The sequence below is a fragment of the Maylandia zebra genome, linkage group LG15 (assembly GCF_041146795.1).
Source record: "Maylandia zebra isolate NMK-2024a linkage group LG15, Mzebra_GT3a, whole genome shotgun sequence".
In the NCBI taxonomy this organism is placed as follows: domain Eukaryota; kingdom Metazoa; phylum Chordata; class Actinopteri; order Cichliformes; family Cichlidae; genus Maylandia; species Maylandia zebra.
In genome coordinates this window covers 15,525,179-15,547,249 of record NC_135181.1, presented here as the reverse complement: position 1 = coordinate 15,547,249, position 22,071 = coordinate 15,525,179, and the positions used below count along the sequence as shown (strand labels likewise).

General features: G+C 42.2%; 1 protein-coding gene across 1 annotated transcript in view; it reads left to right on the top strand.

Moving 5' to 3' along the window:
• fut8b (fucosyltransferase 8b (alpha (1,6) fucosyltransferase)) overlaps nucleotides 1-22,071 on the top strand; it is a 99,211-nt gene that overhangs the window by 30,223 nt on the left and 46,917 nt on the right. Inside the window, exon 2 of the mRNA XM_004550460.5 lies at nucleotides 19,464-20,062. Coding sequence (XP_004550517.1) covers nucleotides 19,860-20,062 — 203 coding nt within the window. The 5' untranslated portion in view covers nucleotides 19,464-19,859. The remainder of the gene's footprint in view (nucleotides 1-19,463; nucleotides 20,063-22,071) is intronic.

Here is a 22,071-nt window from a genome sequence, read left to right as displayed (position 1 = left end):
GTTTTTCCCAATCAACATTTACTATACGTTTACGCAGAGCTGGCGCAAACTAATTCATGCCGTGTCATTGTCACAGAACACTGCATTTTGTTCATAAACAATAGGCTAATTTGTCAATTAAGTTCAGCTTACGTGGTTCCAACAACCACAACATGAGCTTGTAAGATCTTGGATATTTTATATGATTGCTCTACTGACAGTTTTACAACATTAAGCACGTTCAGCAACAGTGAATGTGAATATTAGCGGCTCCACCCAGATCAAGCTGGATATGAAGGCTACATCTATAAAAATAGAAAACCAAGACTTTCAAAGGTTGATTCCAACCCTGGTAATTAAAATGATATATAAACAAAGTCATTCTTACCAGCTGCCTTTGTCTTGATGGCTAATCAAGATAAAAGTGTTAAAGACATTCATTTATTTTCTGAGTGATCTTATGCCTCAGTAAAGCTGGAACTCACTACGATGTAGTAACAGTATCTTTTACAAGAGTTTAACTTTAAATATAATAGCAAGTCCTTCATTAAAATGTTGCATAGCCAAACTTCAATGTATCACAGGTGGAGGAAATTGGATCTAATTATTCTTGTTTCTTTTCTGACTCCAGGCAGTTCTCTCTATTGCAATTTTAAATGAAAAGCTACAGATTCAAAGCCAGATTGAAGTATATGTGAATTATTGAACTACAGTTAGCATAATGAATTGTACTTGTATGTAAATTGGTGTGGGTGCACATAATTACATCAACTTGTAAGTTGTAATGCTTTTTAATAAAATAGCCTTGAATATGATGCACATTTTGTGAAGCCCCTTTTGCATTGGCCAAAAAATAAGTTAAAAAAATCTAAAAGTATATTCTTGTTGTTTTAAATAAAGATTAAAACACTTCCAATACTGCATATTCCAGTATAACCCTATCACAAATTACAGCCTGTGAAATTATAATAATAAACTGTAACACGGTTAACAAAAAGTGCCTTAAAGGCTTCACAAAAGTACAATTTGTATTCCAGAACTGTTGCATGGGATTTCATTAGAATTTGCAGATCTCATGGTATATATTTTTTCTCGTTTGGAGACAAGCACCTTCCAAAGAACATAGAACATATTCAGTACAGTGACAGTGTTTCAAGGATTAGTATGGCAAATTTGCATGACTAAGTTAGGTAACATTAGTCGTATTAATTTGAAACGGCGAGGGACTTTCTTGGCTGAGTGAAAATAAGATATTGAGCTGAGTCGATGAAATGTCAACAGAAATGCAGCCAAAGTACAGCCTACATCAGTTTGGACACAAAGCTGAAAATTAATAAAAACAGGTGTCAAACAAGCAGTGGGCTGCGGATTTAGATGTATTTTACAAGCCATTAATAAGCATATTCCACGCCTCCATCGCCCATTACTAAAACTGACTGCCAACTATTAGAAAATGCTGCTTATACCACAAGTTTTTTTGCATTTAATGAAGCCTAATTTGCTCGTGTGCATGGTTGGTATAATTTCTCTCAAAGTCCTGCTTTTCCCAATGACACACACCTCTGTCTCTAAAAGAGTCGCTGGAATCAAATCAAATGAAGTCAAACGCATTTCAAACGCCCCCACCCCTTTTGAGGAACTCCCCATGTCTCTGGCACCAGCGTAAATATGAAAGTGTGTAAACATCCAGCTGAGCGCACGTGAGAGTTACGCAGAGCACATGCACAGACTCGAACGCAAGCATCGCTACATAAAGATAATTCAAAGCAATGGCATGTCACAGGTTGTGTACATAATGTTCCTTCCTCACTCCCCCGGTAGTCCCACAGTGCCTAGTTGAAAGGACCTGTAACCCAGCGTGTACAACTTTTTTCTTTCTCCCCCAGGAGACAGCCTATAATGAGAAGGCACCATTATGGGTCCAGCAGGAGCCCGTGCCTCTGTGCCGCTGCTACTACCACAGTTACCCATGAGGTCTTTTTCTTTGTTAGTTAAGGGAAAGAGCAGCCGCAGACGTCCCCCGCTCTCTGCTTGTTAGCCAGCAGTAATGACTAGGCTGTGGGGAGCCAGGCAACCAGGCCAAGACGCTGGCAGCCCGTTCCCCTCTGCTGGCCCTCAGCTCACCGACAGGAAGGGGAACAGAAGCAGACACCACAGAGGACACACTGGGAGGATCAGATCCGACAGACTGAGGAGGAAAGGAGGAGTGTAGAGGGGAGGAGAGTTCTACCTCCGGACAGACCGAGACCAAACTAGACCATTACCGACACACACACAAGTACGCGGGATCTAACTATCACACTGCCAGTTCATAGACCTGGGATTATATCTGTGCTAGCTGAGCAAGATCAATGTGCACTTTGTACAGAATGTGCCTCGTAGGTTTATGTGATTCTCCAGGATCGTGTATTCACAGAGATATGATTAGAATTTCTAAGCCGTGTGGTTGTTTGAATTGGAGAACTTTGTAATAGGCAACATCTTTGCTCAGGGTTTTCCAGCACAATCAAATAAGATTTGCTTTTATCTCAGATACAAAATACAATAAAAACAACAGTGTGCCTGTGGTGTTTTAGCACATGAAAGCAATTTGAAAATACATTTCACAGTTGAGTTATTTCTGTGATCTTACATGTAGCAGTTTCCACATTTTTATTTATAAATTATCTATACGCAGTCGCATCGCAGCGTGCCGTCGAAGATGGATATCACGTAAGACCGGATCAATAATCCAGAGGGCGAGTCATCTGGATTACAAGGCAATATAGTGGCAGTAACACGGAAAAGACTGTTTGTCACCATGGCCGCTGAAGGTTACCCGGAAAATCAATGTGAATAATCCACATGTATGTCATGTAGCAATAAATATGTGGAGACAATATATATTTTAATGCACTCCAAGGACCTATTAACAATGAGGGACAGAAGCTGAAGGATTTAAATTCAATTCGATTACCAGTATTTTGGTTCGCAGAGCTGAAGATGAAACCGCTGATGCTGCCTGAGGGGTGGATTAGCTGTTTAGGAAGGATTTTGATGCTCGGCGTCGATAGTTTGCGGCGGGGAAGTAGTGAAAAGCCGGGGCAGGAGATCTTAAAGACGTACACCAGCAAGATGCGTTTTACCACAGAAGATGGCATTTCACCAGTATGTGCCTCAGCTTCGTCTCCATCTCTTTATGTGAACTGCAGATCGAATGCAACATTGTGTAAAGACTCACAAACAACATCTGCAGCAGTGGCAACTAGAGATGGACCGATCCGATATTACGTATCGGTATCGGTCCGATACTGACCTAAATTACTGGATCGGATATCGGTGAAAAATAAAAAATGTAATCCGATCCATTAAATATCACGAAAGCACCTCACAAAACTTGCAACACGCCGTAACTCACCTCAGAACGTTAGCAGTCGGAGCAGTATGCATCACGTGATAGAGCAGCTGTGGCATGCGGGACCTGTCGGTGGTCTGGATAGCATGTGGAGCTTCGCTAGCAACCTGGCATTTCATCTCCGACAAAGTTATCCCCGAGAGAAGTAAAGCAAGTGTGTAAGTCCATCTCTGAATGTTTGTAAAGCATTCCCACGTTAAGCTTAACAAGCGACTGCCTCTCGCTCTCCGGCTGCTACTTCAATCATGAAACTGCTTAATGATCAGCTGATCGGCTTTTCTGTCGCGAGTCTGTCTCTCGTTTGTTTTTGGCCCACTTTACACCAGAAAGAGGAAACCAGCGGCTGAACAACAGCAGCACGTTTAAGCTTGATAAGCTGTTGTTAGAATTTATTTAATATTAATTTCTACACCAGGATCTTTTTCTACGTAGCTGACGGCTGGTAACTGTGCAGGGGCGGATCTAGCAAAGTTTAGCCAGGGGGGCCGATAGGGCATTAACTGGGAAAAGGGGGCACAAAGACATACTTTTCTTTCTTATTCTCATTTAAAATGTCTAGCTTTTAATAAATAATTATCTGACACCCAAAGTTTTAATTTGATGTAAAATGAATAGAAGTCAATTACTGTACATAGTGACTATTAAGTCTAATATATATACCCTAGTAAGCTATAGTACTTTTTACTTTGGGAAGGTACCATCTGTGCAGTCTGCAATTTTGTTGAAGAAAGATGTTGAATCTATTTAATATTTCTTGAAAAATAATTGATTTCTGTGCATTTTTTTCCACACTGCATCAAATTAAGGTTGATTACGTTGATTAAGCATCATGAGGTGGCGCGTGAGGGGTGGTTCCTTATTTTTTATTTATTTATTTTTGTTGTTGCTGGGAGTTGGAACCCTATTAGTTAGGTTGCTTAATATTTATGCTAAGTACTCTTTAAAATACCAGAATAGGGAGGATGGTGCAGGTTTAAGTTTATTAGATTGATCAGTATTGCTGAACTATGAAATATTTTTTTTGTATACAGGTATAACAGAATAGCTTTAGTGTAGTTGTTGTTTTAAACTTGAGTATGAACTTGCAGACTTGCAAAATGCAGCAAGATATTTTTAAAAAACAGTTTTGTTGATTAAAAAACACTATATCGGATTCATATCGGTATCGGCAGATATCCAAATTTATGATATCGGTATCGGTATCGGACATAAAAAAGTGGTATCGTGCCATCTCTAGTGGCAACCGTGCACTCCCTCAGTGCCTCGTTTTCCTGCCAAGACCGCCTTTGTTCCCTCTCATCTGCTCAGGCCATCATCCCTTTCTCTCCCTTCCTTGCTGTTTTCTGTCAGTGCCTTCGGGAAGACCCATCTTTCATGTGAACTGTTGACTTAGCACGGGCTCGGCCAGTCCTGCACCGTGGATTCACTTGAATGGAACTGAGCTGAGCTGACTGCAGTGCTGAAACACAATAGGCAGTGCATTATTGATTGTGTTTGTGATCTAACCTCGGTGCTTGGGAGTCCCCCACCTCCCCCTTTCCCTCCTACTCCTCCCTACCTATGCATAATTTCTGCAGCAAAACAGAATTTTTTCCCTCCCCCCCACTCTAATGAAAACTTGGGTGAACTATAAGAGATTTCCAATAACTCTTGATTCGGCATTTAAGTGCATCTCCTTCTGTTTACCCACTGGTGGAATCTAGCTCTGGGCCTGTCAGAGGTCAGCATGGCAGACGGGGAGAAATGTAGAGAAAGCCTGTACAAGAGCAAAACGGGAGAGCTCTGTTATAAATAGATGTCATCAATCAGGGGAATGTCCTTCATTTGGCATGCGTCAGTCCTGGAGGGAGAAATGCATATTCAGTCTTGAACAATGACTGTCAGTCACACTGCTTTGCCTAGACACATGACAGCTGTGCACAGTAGCTTGTTACACACTCAGGAAATAGGCGCTGCAAGCAAGTAGTGGGGTAAAAGCTCAATCATTCCCCAAGGGAACTAAATAAGCAACAAAATATTATCCTCCCCAGAGGACGATTGATGGACTTTCCTGTTGTCTAGACTCGATTCAGCATTGATGTTTAAGACAGCTGACTCGATGCGCAGGAAAGATTACATATTCTGTGTAATGTTGCCATCATGTCTGATGTGCAACATGGCCATCTTGTAGAATCCCAGAACGTCACCAAGGAGAACGTGACATTTTCCCTGCGGGTTCTCCCCGACTGATCCTCGCAACTGTAAAGGGTGCGGTATGTTGTTGCCGTGTTATTGAAACAAGGGATGCAGCTGCTCCCAGTTGGATCACAGTGTTCCGCCAGCAGTGGAAGAACTGTTTAGTCTCTCCCTTCACTTCCAGATTTTACAAAGTCACGTTGTGTAAACTCCTGCTCTGGCTTTACGGAGTACTAATAAGGTCTCAGTGGTGCCTTCCCTGGATAGAAAACGCATACTTCGGTTTTTGCAGGAACGCATTCATTAATTTCTTTATTTTCCTGTGGAAGAGACGGTAGTAAGAGTTGAGTTGAACAGTGCAGCGTTAGCACTGCTTGGCACGTCGAGTTGTTTTCACCTGCTGTTAATGTAATCTGAGCAACAGGTTCTGGTTAGTAGAGAGGAGAAAAGTAGTGACTGTTTTCTCAGGACTTGTTAATATGGGTCAAGGTAGACTGCATGCCAGTGTTTCCTTTTAGTATTTAGCAAACAGCATTCCCTAGAGCTGCTTTTTTTTTTTTCTTTTTTTTTCAAATGGACTCATGTAACTTTTTTTTATTGTCCTCTGGAGGAACGTAGAGTTGAACCATTTAGGGCCAAGCATGAATAAATACACTGAAAAGGCCTCTGGTTATGAAAGACCACAGAGGGAATGTTTGCTCTGTAGCCTGTAATTGTCAGTTTCATTACACTAACAACCAATTCAGGCAAGTCAAGGCTGAATGTAGTGAATGTGATTAGTGTCTCCACTAAAGCAGAAACACTTCTGTGTGATGATAGGATTGTTTTACTACAATACCAGAATAAACTCCTGTCGAACCAAGCGAAGGAAATCATGCCAGCCGTGCTACCTATAAATCGCACAGACCTTCCACTTATGGTCCACACATGGAAACTGTTACACAGTCTATACATTTAAGTACAAAAGACCTACAAACAACTCACATCAAGTAGAAGGAGCATCCGAGCGGAAGCTGATGGGCAAAGCAGACAAACACAGTGCCAGACGTAGAGCCCGAGTGGAAGAGACAGAGGAGAAGTGAGGCGGACGAACGAGTACGGACCCGAAGCAGAAAACGCAACCTGACGGAGACGAGGAGCTCTGTCAATATGGCTTGTGTGGTGACACATGCGTGCCACTGCGGTGAAAGGACACAAAAAAGGCAAGAAGCTTAAAAAAAACATGGAAGCAGAAGGACAGAGTGATGTTAAACATAGGCTGCAACGTGCAAAAATCAGATATTCACTTAAAAAATTGTTCTCCGCGTGTCACAGATTCTACAAATTCCTGCCTAATCAACAGCCGAACTCGTTAATATCCAAAACCTCTCAATCCAAACACTGCTAAGTATTTTCTCGTCATTAAAAGAGGGTAAGAGTACTTTAACATTTTCAAACAACCCTCGCCCAAAGCCAAGCAATTAAATGGGAAAACTCAGTGTAAGCTTACCCAAGTCTGCTCCAGGCAGGTCCCGCTTGGTTTGGGTTTAAATGTCAAGCTCTAACAAAAATCTGTAAAGATGAGGAAGAGGAAATGGAGTTAAAAGGAAACCAGCGAACAGAATAAAGCAAAAGGGAGTGAAGCGGGCAGTTGAAAGGGGGACAGTAGCACACCTGCAAAGAAGCAGTCAGGCAGGGGTAAGTCACAAAAACACCCGATCTCAGCTTGTCAATTATTAATTTTGGAGTCTGCTTTAGCATTTATTCATGCTGGCTTCCAGTCCATCACAGGGCCGATCCAGACAGGCCGATTCATGCAGTTGTTGGCAAATTTGAATTTTCATTTCATCTCACATGCGTGTCTTTGGAGAGCAGCAGGCAACCATCGAAGCTGTGAGAAACTCGGAAAGCGAACACGGAGGGTGAAGTCCTGACTATTCAGTTTGAATATCTGACAGATACGGTGTAATAAATTTAGGGAAGGGCGTTTCAATCCTGTCCCTTCCACACAAACACACCCGCAAGCAGAGAGACCTGTTCATGTTCAGTGCTTTTTGTTTTGTTTTGTTTTTCTTCTTTAATAGCATGGTGTTTAGCAACGTATCAGAAATAATTCGAACTTTTTTAAACTCAGAAACAGAACTTTAGAATCGAGAGTGTGTCCTGGATCAAGGTGGTTAGCACCTAATTTCCTAATTAACCTAACTTCACACAGAACACCCAGGACACCAATTTATAGAACCACCTCGTTATTTTTGGGGGTCTGTATATATTTTTTTTATTTGAAAGTGGTTGGTATCATCTATTTACATTGTTGCCACCTTCTGGCAGTTGTACCACCAGGCACTGGTAAAAACAACAGAAAGAAGAATATTTTAAGACGAGAAATAGTTGCGTGACCCATCCTTTATTAAAATCCATAAATCTCTAATGCAGGACTATTTAAAGTGGATTCCAGTCCAGACTTCATAATAAAGTCTTTTGTTTTAAAGGGAAGACAGGAGACTATAATAAGCTATGAAGTTCTTCTTTTTTTTTTCTAGGCTAAATGCCTGAATTTAAAAGGTAAACTTTGCTATATAAGCATGTCACATGTTACTGGTGATATGTCTTTTTTGCATTGTAGAGGATTTAAGGTCAAAGAGCAAAGTAGCTAAGAGGTGAAGACGAGAGGATGGAGGTAATGTAGCGGAGAGCGATGAATCTGTGGGAGCTATGTGTTACTGCTGTTTATAGAACTTCTTCTCTGTATTAGTCAGGACTCGGGCCCCTCGGGGAACATTTTTCATCTCTCCCTCTGTCTTGAGTCTACCACCGCCATCTTTCTTCTGATTACCACCTCCATGGATTCCTCTTTTCGTACCACACTCATTTTTATTTTCCCTCTTTGTCTTTCAATACAACTATTTTTTTTTTTTCTTTAAATCTTGGTGTTCTTGCTGTCTGGGCATTCTTGTGCTGTTTACTTTCCCTCTTCTTTATTCTCAGTATTCCTCATCTGTTGTTGCCTAGATCTCGCTGTCTTTTTTTAAATTTATTTTTTATTTTTTTTAGCCAAAGCTCTTCGTTTTCTTGCTTTATCATTCAAGCCTTGGCTTCAGAAAAGGGCACTTTGGCTTGTGGAAGGGGGAACCACATTTGCCCTGAGCCATATATATAATGGGAGTTAACCACTGACTGTAAATTCTGTTGCAGAGGATGAGTGAGGTAGGAAATGTGCAGCGGTTGGGCGCGCTGCTTATTGTGTTGAAAATGTAACTTATCGCACAAGAGACCGCCGAGGACCCTGTTCTCGTCAATCTAGGTTTTTATTGGAAGATTGCAATAGAAGACCAGAACAATTTTTCTCTCCCTCTCCCCCCTGTGGCTGGTGTCCCTTAACCACTGATTTCCAACCTCAAACACCTTCTTCCTCTGTCTGTTCTCGCTGCAGTGACATTTCTTATTTTCTCCCTTTACTTTCTTCCAGGTCTTGTTACGTGGGCTGGTCACACATAAGGTCATTTCATCATGATTTTGTCTTTCTTTTCTTTTTTTCTTCTGGTAGCAGATCAGAAAGACTGTTAAGAGTGTATAACTGAAGTCCTCCTTTTAGAGCACTTTTAAAACACCTTTTTTTCAACTATCAATTTAATTGTGACTTGATGGCAAGTTATAAGAAATGGCCCAGAGTGCGAGCCTGTCCACCCTGTCTCATTCCAAAGGTATGATTGTATTCTGGGAAAAAATCCATATCTGGTAGATACGGACATATCATATTATGCATCGCTGCATATTCCGATGATAAAAATCAGGCAGTTGAGGACAGTGTAACTGTAGCTATGCACTCACTGTCGCTCTCTGTGTCCTCTTTATTCCTCCTTCTCACCTTTCCTCTCTGGCCAAAGATTTTCTTCTATTATCCCCAGTTTTTTGTTTTTTTTTCCCCTCTCCACTCGCCTTTCTCCTGTGTATTCTGCCACTCATTAGACCACTTTGAAGTGACCGAATGAAGGTTGGCACCCTCTATATGGGGTCACTGCAGGCTCAGCCACCCTCCCTCACTGCCCCCATCACTTTAGCTCGTCCCCGGCACCCCAGGCTGTGAAAGGTCAGCCGTCATTGGGACTCATTATGAGTAACAGAAACTAGAACGGACAGTAGCTGTGTGTGTGGGTACCGGCAGCAGTATAGATCATGGTGGAGGTAAAGCACAGACCTTGAGCTTGTGCTTTTTTTGCTGCTCATAAATAATGATGGTCATTATGCAAACCACTTAATTGTGGTATTCATAAAGTAAACAATCCATTTGTAGTTTCCCCTAATAAACACACACACTGAAACTTAATGCCCTTTATGCACCAACCATGATGTATATAGCTGCATGAGTGGCATTGATACTTGCTCTATCCTCGCCTTCTCTCAGACATATTCACAAATGCAATGCTGCAAAGCCAGTTCATCACCCTCACTGAAATGTTGAATTTACAATCATGTCCTTGACCACGTCTGGACCCCGAGATCCACCTTCAGTCGTCAGGAGACAGATTGGGTTGGCAGGCAGAGCACCCGCCCAGTTTCATTTGGGCATAAAACGTCATAAAACACAGGACTGATTGGTGGATTTTTACGGCTAATCATATGTCCCTGTGTCCCAATTAAAAGCCTGTTTGTATAAACCTCTGGCATAAACAAGCCTTAGCCCACCCACACCCCATGAGGGCATGGGGTGTGGGTGTTTGAGAAGTCATGTTTGTGGGTACCTATCTTTTGTCACTATGTGAGCACCTGTGCATGTGTGAATGCGTGTGCTCGTGTATCCTGCTGTCAGCGAATTCTCCATAGAGATAACCTTGAAGGAGAGGCTGTGTGCTGAGCTCTGATACTGAATGCCAAGCTGCAGTGGGCTCAGTGGTTGTGTGGCTAGAACTTCTCTGAGACATTTAGCCACTTCTCTGAGATTTAATCCCAAACTTGCAATGAAGTGGGCTGCCAGAAGTGGTCTTGCTGCCTCCAAGTTATCATCAAAGCCCCTTTCAGACATATGCTGTGTTCCATGTTGGTTTTGTGTCATATAGTGTTTATATCTAAAGGATATATGGTTTGGTTTGGTTTGTAAAAACCTGTTTTAAACCCGTGGACTTAGTAGTTTAGACTTGGAGTCAACTGCCTGAATAAGCACCCTGGACCTAATATCCCATACAAATTTGCAAATTACTGTCAATGTGGCTCAAGTGTGAATGTATGCAGTCACATTTACAACACTCTCAAGAATTGGGCTCTTTCCAGTAACCTGGAAATGTAAAAAAACTAGAATGTTTTTACGCATACGCATCAACCATTAGGGTTTCCATTCTATGCTATTAGCATGCTGTAACTGTAATGAATGAGTTTAACGGTGAGGTGGTGTTTTTTGGATGCTGGCAGTGGGGAACTATAATCACCAACAGGTGTAGCAAGAGCTGTACTTATATATCTCAGCCACTTAGGCAATGTTTTATGGCTTCAGGTCCACCATACATTATTCCTGTGAAGACTTTATTATTTCGTCTTTGTGCTTTCAGCCTTTTTGATTAAACAAATTAAGTTGGTCTGGTTTTAGTAATGCTTGTTATTTGCTTTGTGTTCACAAAGTTTAGACCGAATCTTTACTCCCGTGAGACCTGTTTAAGAAGATGATACACTATGCGTCACTATAAACTAAAAGTATAAAGCTCCTCAAACTAGACATTAACATATGTTCCAGCAAAAATACTTGGCAACAATAAAGTAAATAATATCCACCCTGTAGCGCAGTTGCTTGCTATGCCCAGTTTGAATTTAAGCCTTGATAATCAGCATCTTGGCCAGCAAAATAACAAACTGGAGAGTGGTAAATGGCAGAAGACAATTTTTTATTTTCTTTTTTTCACCCAGATTTTGTATGGAGTCATTGTATTTGGTGACCCTTGGTTCTATGATGTTACTGTACTGTTATCTCTAAGACATCAGAGATCATAAATCAAACCTGTCATATGATAGGTGGCTGGATAGTAGATGTTATATTGTATTATAAAATTTTATAAAACTAAAATATTAAATTATATGAAATACTTCTTGTTCAGATATTTCAGTATATCTTGATAATCTCCCAAGCACACTTACCAGCTGCTTTATTCAGTCCACCTTGGTGATACTGGGTTGGATCCCCCTATTTGCCTTCAGAACTGCATTAATTCTTCATGGCACAGATTCAACAAGCTGTTGGAAACATTCCTCAGAGATTTTGATACATATTCCCGTGATAGCATCACATAGTTGCCTTAGATTTGTTGGCTTCATATCCATGATACAAATCATCTGTCCCACCACATACCTAAAGTGCACGTTTGCACGGAGATCTGGTGACTGTGGATGCCATTTGAGTACAGGGAACACACTGTCATGTTCAGGAAACCACTTTTAGATGATCCGAGCTTTGTGACATGGTGTGCCGTCTTGCTTAAAGCAGTCATCGCAAGATGGGTACACTGTGGTCATAAGGGGATAGGCATTGTCAACAACAATATTCAGATAGGCTGCGGTGTGTAAACAATGCTCAGTTGGTACCAGAGGGTCCAAAGTGTGCCAAGGACACCAATACACCATCACCTGAACTGTTGATACAAGGCAGACGGGGCAATGTTTTCATGTTTTTACACCAATTTTTGGCCTGAACTTCACAGTAGATATCAAGATTTATCAGACCGCACAATGTTTTTTGGGTTTTTTTGTTTTTGCAATTTTCTGTTGTTAGTGGGACCCGTCAGTTTCCAATTCTTAACTGAAAGGAGTACCACACTGGGTGGTGTGGTCTTCTGCTGTTGGAGCCCATCTGTTTCGGGGTTCAAATTCAGAAATGATCTTCTCCACACCATTGTTGTAATAAGTGGTGCAGCAAGAGCCGCACTTGTATATCTCATCCATTACGGCTTTACTTGCGCAATGTTTTATGACTTCAGGTCCACCATAGATTATTCCTGCGAAGACTTTATTTTGTCGTTGTGCTTTTAGCTTTTTGTTGTAATAAGTGGCTGTATGAGTTACTGTCACCTTCGTATCAATTAGAAAAATCGTGGCCATTTCCTGACTACTGACATCATCCAGAGAACTGCCACTCATTGGATATCATGTCGTTTTCTAACCATTTTCTATTTCTATAGAGCAAAAAAATGTTTTGAAATACTCAGACCACCTGTCTGCCACGCTGAAAATCATATAAATCACCTTTCTTCCCATTCCAATACTTTGTTTGAACTTAAGCAGGTTTTCTTGACCAGATCTACGTGCATAAATGCATTGGTTTGCTGCCAGCACCCCCCCCCCCCCCCCCCCTTTTTTTTCTTTTTCTTTTTTAAAGCTACCGTGTTTCCTGCATGCAACTGCAGAAATTAAACTCTGTGTTGAAATGATCTCAGTGTATAATGCATTAGCTATGGGCTTTTCATGTATATAAAATGCATTACATTCATTTGCACATCATGCCCTTTCATCTTGCCAGTTCACCATCTAGCCGTTATTCTCCTCTTTCCCCACGCCAAGCCTTTTAGCTTAAGTTAATGGACTCCTGCACATTCTGCTTAGAAATGTTGTAAAGTAAACAGCAGCTCATGAAATATTCACCGCTCTCCTCTGTGTGGAGGTGTGTGTCTGCGTGTGCAGTCGGCTGTACTAAGCCGTGCGACTCCCACACACCCACTCAGAGTCACACGCATGCATATGAAACACAAGGGGCACCCCAAAAAGCTAAGGGTGTCTCCGTATCCTGGCTCTGAGCCAGCAGAGAAACGAGTGGGAGCACTATGGCGTTGAATGACTCATACATTTGCTGATATTCATACTGGCGGGGGGAAAAAAAGTCACACTCAAAATTCAATCTCAATATTTAGTTGCAAATGGCTGAAAACAGGAGGACAAACATTTCAGGTTAGGATACTCTATCCAGTCGTTAAGTGATCACGTGACGAATCCTACTTCTGGGCCTAAAGTAGTCTGCGTTTAATATGGCTCTTGTGTTGTTAACATGTTTAATGTTTTGTATTTTCTTCTATTTAATCTCAAAAAGCTCCTAAAACAGTCAGTGATCACTGTTGACCTCCCTCGGCTTTTATTACCGCTAATCATTTATTTAAGCTCAGTTTTTAAAACCTTAGGATGTAACTACAGCCCAGCCCATGCAGCAGTATATAAATGACTAACCTCGTATTGTGGATGGATTATCTCAGTTGTTCTCCTGGCTGAAGTTTGGTCCTTTTACAGCATCCTGCCATGCGATTACATTTGTTCCTGACCACCAAGAACACTCACGTTAACTTTTATCGAGTGGAAAAAATGTTAGCTTGTTTATATTATGCTAACATAGCTGTGTCGCTAGCGGTCACGTAGCACATCATTATATACCAGCTAGCCAAACTTCAGTAACCCTACAAACGTCACTGCTGTTTAGTTTTCTGTCTTCATTTATGCTGGAAGTGATAACAGAGCTGTACCTTTTAATTTGTTTCCAAAACCCCGCAGTCAGGACACGCTATATTGTATTTAGATAGAAGCTAGCGAGCTAACTCCCTGCTAACTTCTAACTCCGTTAAATGTCATAAATTCCGTTTTCATGGATGCCTGGATGTTAAACTCAATTGTTACACCTGGTAGAGCAGAACGCTGATCATTTTATTAAAGATGAAAGACTTTAGACAGTTTTTCAACTCTCAGTAATGCCATAGTGATCGTTTGATATATGGACCTGCAGCGGAGTTTAGGCCCAGACGCGGCTAGTGACGTCAGACTTAACGACTGGATTGTATGTTATTCATAATCCTGAACCATGCTATTTCAACTGTTGCTGTTTCATTTTGGATCCTTTTTTAAGTAGGAAGGCACCAGTTTTTAAAATTCTGGCCCGATAATGTTTTTTAAATAACAGTTTGGATGGTAGTTAGAGTTCCTTTTAAATAAGTTTGCATGTTGAATGGAATGGTGGGTGAAGCTCTTGTTACTCTCTCAAGTCTGACATTGAGACACCAAGGGTTTTATCTCCCACTTTGAGAATGAAGAACAAGGGACACAGTCTGTTCTAATGACAGAGCAGGGTTGTGAGCACACTGAATAATTCCTGGATAAGCACCAGCCAAAGATAAATGTCATTGTTTGGCACTGTGATATTAGCAGACATTAATGGTAGTCTGATAAATACCATTCCCTGATTCTTTTACTCATTTTACATTTGATGTATTTATACAATACTTAAAATGTGTCAACCCTACGACTTCACTACATATATCGTCCTTCCCATGTAAACAGGAAGCCTAAGGAATCAAAGGTCGCTGGACTACACCTCAACACCAGCTGACAAAATAATCAGAAAGGCTGCTCTACAGCGTTTGGAAGGAAACCATAAGAAACCAGTGCAGCTTTGTGCTTTTCTTTATTTATTTTTTAAAAGGCTGCTTCTCCAACAACAGCTTGTTCACTTGCTGGAGGATAAATAATGGTTAAAAATTGACGCCAGTGCTGCTACATCTGTGCCGTCCAAACACCAGCAAGAATGCCCCCTGCTTTGTGCTCGTAAGCTGATATGGAGAATCGCGTGTCTCCAACCGGCGATATGCTGGGATGGAAAATTCACAGTTCTGTTGAATACGTTGACAGTATCAGCAGAAAATACATCTTCTTTTCAATCATAGGTCACATTTAGATTCATCTGTCAAAGAGATATTTCTGCATCAGAGCTATGAATGTGTAAATGGCTTTTCCACTTTCATTTTTTTCCCCCCATCGGCATTCTTTCACTGCTGCTCTGCATTTGTTCCTTATCCTCTTCTACCTGTCTGTTTTCTAGACACATGCATCATATCTCCCTGCCACCGCGCTATAAACCACGGCACAAACACAATCTGCTATATGTCCTCCTCAGGGTTGCCCTAGCAACACACACCAATGCATCTCCTCCGCCAACAAAACGATAAGTTACTATCTATAGCCGTATAGGTGACTCTCTTAGAGTTGTCCTCAAAGTAGAGTGGTTGTGTTGGCGTAATAGAAGCCGTCCTTAGCAGAGCCGCATGCATAATTCAGTAGTGGACCTCATCCCGGCGCTTATTGTCTGGAGACCGGAGGCCGTTGATAAGAGATAACCTCTGCTGCAGCCTTAGTCACTCGGAAGAATCACCAGCAGGAGTGAAAACGGGTCAACTCTGCTGACCCCTCGGGCTTCTTTATGTTGCCACAGCACAGTGACAATTTGTGACAGGTCTGACAGTCCACCCTGCAGTGCCACATGTACCACACCAGCCTTGACCGTGAAGGGCATAGTGAGAGAATGATCATGTTTGAAACCCAAGGTCACAAGGAAGATTTGGAGCGTGTAGGTGGCGCAGACCAAGGTTCTGTTTATGAGCAGCACTTATTCCTTCCACTCATAAAATTGTAGGACTTCACATTCAGGCCGAAGCAGTCACGTATTTCATTTTGTCTGTAGTTGCTAAAACCTGACAACTCGGGGGGGGGGGGGTTCTACTGTACTTGGTGGGATAAGGAGGAGGGGTTTGGGGGAAGGAAGCGGAACAAAGAAGAGGCACGAAATGGCCAACTTCTCTAAAATCTCATTGTCAGCATGTCTGTCAACCAGTCCAGCTTAAAAATGATTGTGCCACAGTGGGGAACTTTCATTTATTTAACTGACTATTATAATTTCCATTATTTATGTACCCCCCATTTGACTCAAGGGCAGATGTGAGAGGTTTGCAAAAATGCAAAAATCTTCAGTGCTTGGCTCGAATCAGCTATATTTCTAGTAACATATTTCACTGACAGATCTTCATCAGTGGAATAAATTATATCAAAAGTATCATAGTAGAAAACATTTTCTCTTTAATCAGGCCACATTCTGCATATTGAATAGATGTCTCCTCATTCATTTAATTAGAAGAGTCATTGTATGTGATTCTCTTTTCCTTTGACATTTCATCACAGCCAAGGCTAAGCTGTAAGGCACAATGAAAAGGATTTGTTAAACCTTCCTCATTCATTTTATGGAGACATTGACAGGATTTGATAATTGTCATAATGTGCAGTTAGTAAAGATGGATTTAATATAAGGAGATAGAATTAACCAATAATCCTTTAGGTTTTCAACCTCTTAATGAGTATTTCTATTTTATGTTGTTTGTTTTGTTTTTTTGGTTTAACTGCAAGTGGTTGATCCAAGGTTGTGTTATTTAACATCTAGACACCTTGTGTACTCAGTGACATGGCTGATTTTTCTCACTTTCAGCATTTAGAGAGCTTAATAACCTCATTGACATACTGAGATCTAGCCCATAAGTGAATGGATATTAGCTCACGAAAAAGTGGAGCTCACACTGAGGTGGGTTGCAAAGCAGCTTGCAGATATGGAGTGAGAGACAAGCTGTTAAATCATGCAGCATATCTGAGATTGCCAAGAAGAATAAATGAGCCATGGGCTGATCTGCCAGTAAAGTGGCTGAGCTTGACTTTGTGGCTTTCCATTACTAACTTTAGTCATTAGTGCAGAAGATTATTGTGCTTGGTTTTCATATATGATATACCGTGTACACTACACGGCCGTGCAGTAGACTGGTGACCCATCAAAGGTGCTCCTTGTCTGTCATCCTATGAGAGAACAAGGACAAGATTTTCTATTTGATCCCAAGAGGAGACAGAAATCCCTTTTGGAGCTGCATCAAGAAAGGCATCCAGTGTGGAAATCCACCAAATCATGTGACAACCCCCTTCTGAATAAGGGGGCAGCCGAAAGTAGCTTAAAGTGATAAAGAGGACTTGCACAGCATAACGTTTTCAGACTTAGTTTGTCTAGTACGAGTGACGATTTAGGGATAGGTCTGTTCCCCATAATTCAACGCGGTATTCTCTTCATTTGCCAGTCCCTGCTGATGAATAACCTTTTCTGTGAAGTCTCCACTTTATATCACACTTTCTCTGTCAAATATTTTTGATGCCTGGCTCAAGCCAGTACTGGTGACCTCTCAGACTTCAGAGGGCTTCATCCAGAGCCACAGAATAGCTTATACAGCTGTTTTTTGAAGTGCTGTTAGTGATTGTCATGAAGATGAATTTAATCTTTTTTTTTTAATTTATTGTGTGTGTGTATATGTGTATTTTGTCCTTTTTTAGCGTTTCATTATCTTGACTGATACCAGTTCACTAGTTGGTGTCCCAGTAAGCCCATTTCCTTATGTTAATTTCCCCAAAGTTCTCTTATTATACCGGTTAAAATATTACTAGCTCAGCTTAACTCTTTTTTGTATAAGTAGAACCAATAGCTAGAAATTTTATCTCAGAATTTTCTCATATCCGATTTGGCAGCAGTTGCCTGTCTCATCCGGCAGTTTCGCATTTATCAGTTTTAGTCTGCTGCACACGAACCTCATTATATTCCCTCAAACACAGTGACAAGGGTTTATGCAGCCTGGCTTTTAGTAAAGTCCCAGTCGTGCATTAGCTGGTGGAGTGCTATCCTCTCGCACCTCTTATTTTCCATAATAAAACACAGCTCAGCAAATCTGTGTGCCGCATGCATAAAGGAGAGCCACCCTTGTGTCAGCCCAGGTTAGTCACAAAAGGAGCACCGGCAAAGAAGGAATGTCTGCTCAGATTTTAATAATCCCACATCATTTGGTGAGGAATGAAGATGAATTGTTTGCAGCTCGTTGTTTCAGAGATCTCAGCTGTTGCATTCTGGGCAGTTTGCGCCACTGAAGCATGAACAGCTTCTATAGCACTGCAACATGGCACCATTAGTGGCCTACATATCAGCTATGCTGCTATGGCATACATGGTTAGTTACTCTTAACCTACTTCCATGCTGCCAGGCGAACTCCAGCAGGAACGTTTTCTTCTATCTTGAAAAGCTCAGAACAAGAAACACCAGAGACATCGTGACGTTGTCAATCAACCCCATCCCACCAGCTCCGCTCACATAAAGACTAAGATGCTTGGCATTACTCCAGCACACTCAGTACAGTCAGAGATGTTAGCGTACACACACATTCACTTGGATGAACTGTACACGCACGCGTATCTGCCAGTCTTCATCCCATCACAGGACTAGTCTCTGTTGCGTGGCAGGGCTTTGTTGGGGAGTTGACAGCGAAGGTTGCTTCATAAACCCGGCGCGCGTCCATCAAAATCTCCCCCGCTGCTTTGAGAATGAAGGGAAGTGATGATCCAGGGATTTTTTTTTTTTCTCTGCCCTATTAACTCACTGTATCACCTTGGCAGTGTTGTATTCTGTCACCAAGGCTACCAGGATGGCAGGGGGACACTTGGGAAGAAGAATGGTCAGTCTTCCGCAAAAAAATAAAAAATAATAGTCTTCCACACAAAAATAAATAGTTAAATGTCGGATTTAGTTGTGCTTTAACTAAGATCGAGGAAGAGCGTGTTTGAAGGGCGGTTGTAGGTGAATTAGTGGTTGTGTCCGGTTCGTGAAATAAAAATGTCTTCGCATAGAGGCTTCTGTGTGTCGACTTCGTGCATGTTGAGGAAGTGACTGTTGACAGACTGGAATATGTGTGCGTCCCTGTCCTGCCTCGACAGCAGTGCAGCATAGCTCAGGGATTGCACATCGCTACGTATATGCAAATTGCAGTGTCACACTGATCAATCCTGTAGGCTGCTGAGACAGGGTTATGTCAGGACTAGTCAGCAGCATCTTGGCTGTCTGTCTGCCAGTCTGTTTGTCTGACCTGTTCCACACTGTTTCTGTATTGCACTCTTCTGTTGGATGCTTTGCTCTCCGCTTCTCCTCTTCAGGAATACTTCTGCCAAGTTGACCTACTTGGCAAACTATTCAGTGGCTGTAATTTGCTTCTGTTTCCCTATTAAGCACAGAATGTATTTGCAAATCAAAACTTTGTGCAACAAGTTTAACTAAGTCCAGTGTCTTTCTTTTATTCTACAGGATGCAACTTGAATAAAACATATCCTGTGGGAGTGGAAGGACACAGAAAGGTGGTGTTGGACGACCTTGTCAACAGGGATCTGGGTGGAGGAGAGAAGATACCAATCAGGCTGTGAAAACTCAGACTTTTGAGCATATTAGCCAATCATGCTTTAGCACAGAGGAGAGGCTGGTTTATTGGCGGAGAAGCACCCACTGTATTTTTACCAAACACTCCTTGGTCATAAACAGACACATTTCCCATCTGTCATTTCCCATACCTGCCGAGATGTCAATGCCACTGTGGCATTTGTGGTGACAGAGCACAAAGTGCGTGTGCGCATCCGGCTGGGAGGCCGGCGGGTCGGTGGGTGTACAGGCACACCTAGAGGCATTTTTGGGTCGCGTTGCTGAAACATGCGGCCCTGGGCGGGTTCATGGCGTTGGATTACCCTGGTGCTTTTGGCCTGGGGAACACTCCTCTTCTACATTGGTGGTCACTTGGTGAGGGACAGCGAGCATCCGGAGCGGTCCAGCCGGGAGCTCTCCAAGATCTTGGCCAAGTTGGAGCGACTCAAGCAGCAGAACGAGGACCTGCGGCGCATGGCCGAATCGCTCAGGTAAACTGCATGTTTACTTACTCGCATGCTACAATTAACCGTTAATATTTCTTTTCAGTTTAAGTCCCTTTACTTGCACATGAGTACTGGTTGTGTCTTTCTTGATTGAATTATTATCCACCGTCTTCTTTTTCCTTTTCTGAAGATGTTCTGTAGTATCAAAGCAAAGCTAGGGTAGAGTTTGTCATTTTGATCTGTATTTGTAGGTTTTTTTAAAGTTTTTATTAATATGGATCTATTCCCAGAGTTTTGTTACTACTAAATCTAGAGATCAGATGTATTGCATCTCTTGCTTTGCCTCTTACGTAAACTTTTGAGTTGATAAAAGTTCTGTTGTGCAATGCTTCCTTCCTCCTGTCCAGCAATGAGCACACAGTCTAGATTCCTGGTGGCCCAATCAGTAGTTTTCCAAATGAATGAATGTGGCAATGAAATGATTGTTTCTTAACAATTTATGGAACTTTAAGCAGCATCTGTCTAAATCGGCATCTTGCGTCTGGCTTAAAGTTAAAATGCTTGAGTTGGGTTTTATCAGCTGATCAGTGTTCAGTTTCAAAGCTCACCACGGGTGTTGCAGATGCTGCCTGTGACAGACAGATGGATGGTCTGTCGCACACCTCAGCAGATTTTGTTGTGTCATTTTGGAAGACAATAGCACATTGTACGAGCCCATTAACCACACAGCGTCTTTCGCACATTCACTCTATGTGTAATAGAGAGACAGATGGTTCTGCTCTTATCGCCGCATGCCGCCGATGTTTCTATGCACACATAAAGTCTACGCCTGTGCATGGGTGCCTGTGACTGCGCATGCATGTGGGCGGGAAGTGGTAGCGCGATCCAGTGTGTGCCATATTAATAGGGAACTTCAGATGTTGCCATTGCTGCTCCTCTGTGATATTCCGATTCACTTTGATGCGGGGCCCTCATCGGTGTACACAAACACACGCGTGCACATTGCTTCAGACAGCTGGTCCCTGATTAAATCCCTTGCTTTTGTAATTATTCAAAATTGGCTTTAAAACAAAGGTGGAATTCATGGCATAAAAAACAAGTGCAGCTTTCAGTCGGCCAATGTCCAGATGGGTCCCCGGCACACTGCACGCTTGTTGCTTGTTATTGAGTTCGGTTGTTGATCTGGGACTGAGGCCTCCGCAGTTGTTTACTGGGGCACTGCTACAGGGCCTTCACAAGTCCCTCTAAGCTTCTGCTAAGTATCCAGCACAGCAAGCCAAAAGCGGGCAACGGGCTTTCTGAGGTCAAGCTTTATGAGCTATCGACAGTAACAGCGGTTGGTTTGTCTTGTTCACGTCGTTGTCTCTTTGTGCATGTGTGTGCTTGTGTGCGTCTGCGTAATAGTCAGATACAGGTCCAAGAGAGAACTCCAGCACCTCACCCCGCCGTCTCTCTCTTATCCCTATATGAGAGCTCTAATAGACGCAAAAAGGCTGTTAGTGAGCTGCCCGTCATCCCTGCCACAGCCTCTTACTTCTCTGTTCATTGCCTCCTCTTGTTCCTCGTTTCACTCCTCCTTCACCTACAACCCTCCCTCCTCGTCCTCCTTCTCCTCTGCCTCATTCTCCTACCAAACTGCTGACAGGGGTATGGCACGGAGCCAGACTCTATCCCGCAGGTTGTCACAGAATGACTGACTATGTAACAAGTCACTAGCTCACTGATCGACTAGCGGAACGCGTGCCTAACCCAATTCGCAGTTTTACACGTTCTGCAGATTTGGTCCGAGAACATGAATCTCTGAATCTTGTACAAGAACCTGAGCCAATCCTTTTAAAGTACCTAACTATCACATTAGTGCGCTCATTTTTCACGAGTGGCCTCAAACCCATAAAACCGGCGTTATTGCACATTTTGCTGAATAGAAACCCACTGCACTGACACTGATGTATAGTTCAGAGTAGAATTTAACTCGGTTACTGTCATCGCACCGCAGCAGAACTTGATAGATGTGTTATGTATTATCAGGCATTGTGGTGCATTAATTATATACC